The 6,242-nt window shown below is 37.8% G+C and overlaps 1 protein-coding gene across 1 annotated transcript in view; it reads right to left on the bottom strand.

Annotated features, from left to right (window-relative positions):
• Positions 1–855: 855 nt before the first annotated feature.
• Positions 856–6,242, bottom strand: part of SRFBP1 (serum response factor binding protein 1) — a 43,435-nt gene continuing 38,048 nt past the window's right edge. Inside the window, exons 5-8 of the mRNA XM_010079354.1 lie at positions 4,579–4,660; positions 2,912–3,653; positions 1,778–1,815; positions 856–1,043 (exon numbers count right to left, since the gene is read on the bottom strand). Coding sequence (XP_010077656.1) covers positions 856–1,043; positions 1,778–1,815; positions 2,912–3,653; positions 4,579–4,660 — 1,050 coding nt within the window. The remainder of the gene's footprint in view (positions 1,044–1,777; positions 1,816–2,911; positions 3,654–4,578; positions 4,661–6,242) is intronic.

Raw genomic sequence — 6,242 nt, 5'->3', positions numbered from 1 at the left:
ACATTCTGTGAATCTGTGATTCTGTGAAAAACGTAGTGAAGATTTTATATCATATCCCAATCAAATGAACACCCAAACTCAGAATGGCACTGAGAAATCAAATGTTTCTCAGTCCACAAAGACCTTTCAATTTTTCAGTATTCTTTCAGAAAGTGCAAGACAGACATTTTGGAGCACCCAAGTATATCCACCAGGACAATAGTATTAGAGATACTCTTTCAGTTCTTCAAATCAGCAGTATAATCAAAGGACAGAGATCACAATTTAACAGATCAATATTTTATTGCTCTCCAGAAATTTTCATACCATGCATACACTGATTGGCTTTTCCAGCTACCTGAGACATTCATGAATTTGTGAAGTCTGTTTTAAGAATCACTTTTTCTCAGTTGAGATGTATTTGATAATATAGTCCTAGGACTATCATCTCAGTATTTTGTATTCTTCCCTCTCTCTTGACATCCAAGTCCTCATATAGTTTAAAGTACATTTTTAAACAACAAAAAAAAAAGCTCCAAAGAATTTGTACTGCTCCTGCAGGGCACAAATGATGTTCCTAAAACTCATTCGAATATTCATGTTAGGGTGTATTTCATAAATGGTAGCACCACCTAATGGGACTTACGAACACCGCAAGACCATACATTAATCAACAGACACTACCTTGAATAAGTGAAGCAGTCTTCATTATTAACAGATGGTAAGTTCTAGCAGGTGCTGTTTTATAGGTTGCAAAGGTTAAGGACAGTATAACAAAAATGTTCAAACAGCAGTTGTTACTTCATAAGAAAATACCACGGGATGCAAATCCAAATCTGCAAGAATCTTTTTTTAAAATCTCAGTTTGCATACAGTCTAGTCATCAAATTTAATCTTTTTTCCTTGGAATGCTGTAATTTGAGACACTTGTTCCCAGCGTCTCTTGCTTGCTTCCCATGACGGATGAAGAGGCTGCTCCAAATTTGGTTTCTTATTCTTGCATTCGATACCTGCAGCTTTTGCAAATGGTTGCTTCTTGAGCTGCAGTTCCTTTTTAAGAAGAGCTGTGCAAGAAGTGCAAAATAAAACATTAACTACGTAATTAACCTTCATAAATATATGGTAAAACTACCTTGGGATTGTAGATATTTTCAATAATTTCTTAATGAGTCATGGGGAACACATTCATCTGAATGTTCACAGCAAGATTTCCTCATCTTGCAGCCCAGTAAATTGTCACTTGGTACACTACAGATAGTTGAGATTTATTATTACTGAGCGCATTCAAAATTTGTGTAGACAAATATTCAGCATAATCTCAACTTTTTTTTCTTCACAATAAACCAATGAGATATTACACCATGTAACTCAATATGACTGAAATTATATTCTTGATCCAATGAAATACAAAAAGGAACCATATACTGTAAATGGAATAAAATATTGAAGGAGCTATTGAAGGAATTATTAGATAATGTACTTGTTAAATATCATAATCTGACACCTTTATTTGTGGACAGGTAACACTAACTGTGCAACATAAAGACACATGGAAAAGCACTTTCCTGCGTAAACCCTTCTTTAAGTATTTCTAGTATTAAAAAATAGGAAACAGTAAACAATATCCACAGTTAAAAATGAAAGCTCAACAACTTGACCATTCTAACAACAAATGTTGAAATATATGCCACAAAACTGAAATGAAACAAAAAACAGCCCATCATGATTACACTGCATAGGCAAGAAAATTTCAAGATGTTTTTACTCTTGTAATTCTACTAGGTTAGGTAGTACATACCTGTTCTTCCATGCTTGGGAGGCTGATCTTTAGTATTTCTAAAAATAAAAAGAGAATTTAGGATTTTTCAAGAAACTTGTAAGATGACAAACATCAGTAAATAAAGAACTGTCAGCACCAAAACACTTGTGGAAGACTTTTCAAGGATAACATGCAAAACCCTTACATATACCAAACAAAACCCTAATTGTAGATGAAAAACCAAACATGGGCCAGCAGGGTGCATTTGTGGCCCAGAAGGCCAACTGGATCCTGGGCTGCATCAAGAGAAGCATGGCCAGCAGGTTGTGGGACGTGATTCAGCCCCTCTACTCCACTTTTCTGAGACCCCACCTGGAGTACTGCATCCAGGTCTGGGCCCCCCAATGCAAGAAGGATGTCAAGCTGTTGGATTGGGTCTAGACGAGGGCCACGAAGATGATCAGAGGGCTGGAACACCTCCAATATGAGGACAGGCTGAGAGAGTTGGGGTTGTTCAGCCTAGAAAAAAGAAGGCTCCGGCGGGACCTTATAGGGGCCTTCCAGAACCTGAAGGGGGCCTACAGGAGAGATGGGGAGGCACTCTTTATCAGGGAGTGTAGTGAGAGAACAAGGGGTAACGGGTATAAGCTGAAAGAGGGTAGATTTAGACTAGATATTAGGATGAAATTTTTCACTGTGAGGGTGGTGAGACACTGGCACAGGTTGCCCAGGGAAGCTGTGGATGCCCCATCCCTGGAGGTGTTCAAGGCCAGGCTGGATGAGGCTTTGAGCAACCTGGTCTGGTGGGAGGTGTTCCTGCCCATGACAGGGGGGTTGGAACTCGATGATCTCTAAGGCCCCTTCCAACCCAAACCATTCTATGATTCTATGACATTGTTTCCTGTTTGTTAATAGAGAACTAAAAGTAGAAGTATTCAGTAGTAATTTAATTTGGATGCAGGTCTAGTGAGTAATCCCAGTGCTAATGTGAATATGAAAAATACGTAAGTGCCAAGAAAGCACAAGACTGCAGAGTAATTGATGTGAAAACGTTCTAAGCTGTTATTGGCTGAAATTCTCCTTTTCTGGTAAAGGCTACTAAAAATCACAACATTTTCCATTACTGGGAACAAGAAAGGGAATTGAGAACATAACAAGGGCAGAAAGGTTTACCTTCTTCTGTTTTGAGATTTCTGATTAGACATAGACAAAGAACTGCAGAACATTGATTCTAGCTTGCTTGCTTTTGTATGTGGCTTTCCTTCTCCCATGATCAAATCTTGTGCTGTCCCAGGTGCTATATTCTTTTCTTTTGTCACTATGTTTTTCTGAAGTCTATCCTTTTCTTTTGCTGAAGAAAGATCAGTAACTGCTGCTACCTTTTTCTTTCTTTTTACTTTGCCAATGAAGAAATCATCATTGCTGTCGCTGTCAGAATCTGACGACTGGTTATAAAACCTCTCTTCAGTACTATCATCAAAGTACTCCTCTTCATTAGGTTGTTCCTGGTCACTATCATCAGTTATTTCTTTTATTGCATTTAATTTGTTCATGCTCATATTTTCTTTCCTTTTTTGATAGCCAGGTTTCTTTCCTGTTTTATTCTGAGTGACTGCTTGCATTTCTACTGCCTGAAATGAAGATTCTACTGGAGCATATGCTCTCTTCATTTCCACAGTTTTCTGCTCAGATTCACTGTCAAAAAGTTCTTCAGCCACCCTGCCAGTTTCTATTTTCATATGAATTTTTGTTTTGTGTTCACATTTTTGCTGTTTTTGAGCTAGTTTAAGAGCTTGGTCATCCAAATTGTTATTGAAATGTTGTGCTGATTTAGACTGCTTTTCTGACTTAGTCTGTTTTGAAGGAGTGGCTTCGGCTGGGTTCTTCCTTGCATCCTTAAAAGCTTTTACAGCAGCTATACAAGGGTGAGAAGAAAACTCTTTTATTGCAACTACACATGAGTTTACATAAGTTATTTTAATATAATAATAAAACATTTTTGAAGTTAAAAACATTGTATTGAGTAAGCATATTTTGAATGTCCTTGTCAATATTTTACTGAGCGCATGGGGCAAGAAATACCTTAGAGTACAGCATCAACAGAAGTGAGGAAAAGAACTTGAAATTATTACCAACTGAATACACTGTTAAACTTTAGTTTAACTGTGAACTTCTCTTTCAGCAAATAATCTGCAGCTGATAATCATGTTCATTTAGGGCATTACTTTGTGTGTAAAAACTGTGAACAAATAGGAAATTGTTCAGATATATTTTAATGGGTATTTGACATGCACTCTTATTAACAAAGTAACTTTGTGACATTATTACTAGGACTTGATCCTTTTAAACATCAATTTTAGTTGGAAATTTGTGTTTAAAGAGAACAGGAGATAACCTAAAGAACTAGGAAAGATTCCCTTAGGATTCTGGGGACACTTTCCAGGGAAGTTTAAGGGAGTCATTTTCAATATCTCTTAGCTGCCTTTGGAAACCCAGTTGTAATGCTCCTTTTACCTCTGTATCTGCACGTTATTGTGCTCATTGCCACAGTTCTATTTAATTGACAGATACTCCACTATATCCCTTCAATTTTTAGAGTTCCCATTATGAGCCCTGTTTGTCCTACACCCTATATCTTAAAATGTCATGTGGCATACTGTCACATATAAGCTCTTTTCAACCATGACTATGAGCTTATTGCACTCAGTTCACTATAGCTAGTTACGGTAACTACAGGAGCTTTTTGGTTTTTTACTTTTCATAGTGGTTGTTGGTACAGGAACAAGGTAACACACCAGTAGTAAGCTACTGAAGTAACAAGTTAATATAATACTTCATACCTTTAAGTTCAACAAATTTGGGTTTCAGGATGGGGTGTGTTGCAAGTCTTGCAATGGCTCGCTCAGTTGCAGTACCATTTGGCTATACAAAATAAATTCAAAGGCATGAAGTCAGTAGAATGGTGAGTACTTACACACGTCCGTATCAGTTATGCTACAATGCACGCTAATGGGATTCTGGACTATTAACTGAACAAGAGGAAAAGCGTATGACATTACTATATTTAAATATTTCTTATTTTACCTGTATTACTGTCATTTTATATCAGGAAAAATCTGATTGCTCAAACATTGACAGAAACGTAACAGAAGTAAATCTGCTATTTCTCAGGTACTGAATAGGAATAATATGATAATTATTTTAAAAGCATACCACACACATCTTTCAGAGCAAACATGCTGATTTTATATTTACTATTTCTTAAATGTACAAAGTAAATTCATGAACCCCCTGAATGAAGAACACCATATTGGTAGAAGGCATGAAGGGATAAAGCAGCTTGCAGGAAGTGCATTATGGATGCCATAGAAGGAGGCAAAATGACATATCAGGTAGTTAAGGAATATACATTAAATATGGTTGAGAGGCAAGGTCTAACCTTATCTTAAAGACAAACAACCTTGATGTGGTGGAACACTGAAACTCTGTAGACTGATTCAAAAAACAAATATGATCTTCATTATTTAATTTGAAGAAAAAGGAAAAAAGTAGGAATTGCTTCCATTTCTGACTTCCTCTTATATATATTAGAAATGACATGTATGACACATTGTAAAAGCTCTCTCATTTTCAGGTTCTTGTCATCACTCTGCTTGAAGAACAAAAAGAGGTTTCTGAGACTTTTCCAAAGACACCTTTGTCTTCTTTTTTTTTGAAGAGAGGGAAATGGGGTCTAACAGGTTTGTAAAACACAAATTTTTCAGGAAGATTTCTTAAAGCCTGCAATGGAATTCTTTGGGAGAGAGGAAAAAAGACACACCTTCCTCACTTCCTGCTAGTGGCACTGTAATGGATGTATGTTTAAATTATTGCTGCCTGTGATTTGAGTTATATGCTACAGGAAGTACTAGAGTAGAAGCCATCTGAATCAATGGATGATGAGCCTCGTAAAGAACAGGGCAAGTGCTCTGTGATGCAGGCTGAGCTGGTTTTGGTGCCCAACAACTCAACACGATAAGACGCCTCTCCTGTTCTGAGCAACCACTGCAACAGATGGAGCCCAAGTCACAGGTATGTAAACAGTAGGGAATAAGGGGTGGAGATTGTACTGGTGCTGCCCTGAGATGGAGTTAACTTTCTCCATAGCAACCAAGATGGTGCTGTGCTTTGGATTTGTGACTATAGCTGGACACACACCAATGTTTTACCTATTGCTGAGCAGTGCTTGCACAGCATCAAGGTTTTCTCTGTTTTTCACTCTGTCCTCTCAACAAGCAGGCAGGGGGTGGGCAAGAGGTTCGGAAGGAAATACACTTGGAACAGCTGATCCAAATCAACCAAAAGTATACTCCATTCTATTCCATATCAAGTTGGAAAGGAGAGGAGAAAGGAAAGGAGTAAGGAGAGAGGAGAGGAGAAAAGGGAAGGGAAAGGGAAGGGAAAGGGAAAGGAAAGAGAAGGGAAAGGGAAGGGAAAGGGAAGGGAAAGGGAAGGGAAAGGGAAG

Source organism: Pterocles gutturalis, unplaced genomic scaffold (assembly GCF_000699245.1).
Source record: "Pterocles gutturalis isolate BGI_N339 unplaced genomic scaffold, ASM69924v1 scaffold144, whole genome shotgun sequence".
NCBI classification, from domain to species: domain Eukaryota; kingdom Metazoa; phylum Chordata; class Aves; order Pterocliformes; family Pteroclidae; genus Pterocles; species Pterocles gutturalis.
This window is presented reverse-complemented; position numbering and strand designations above follow the sequence as displayed.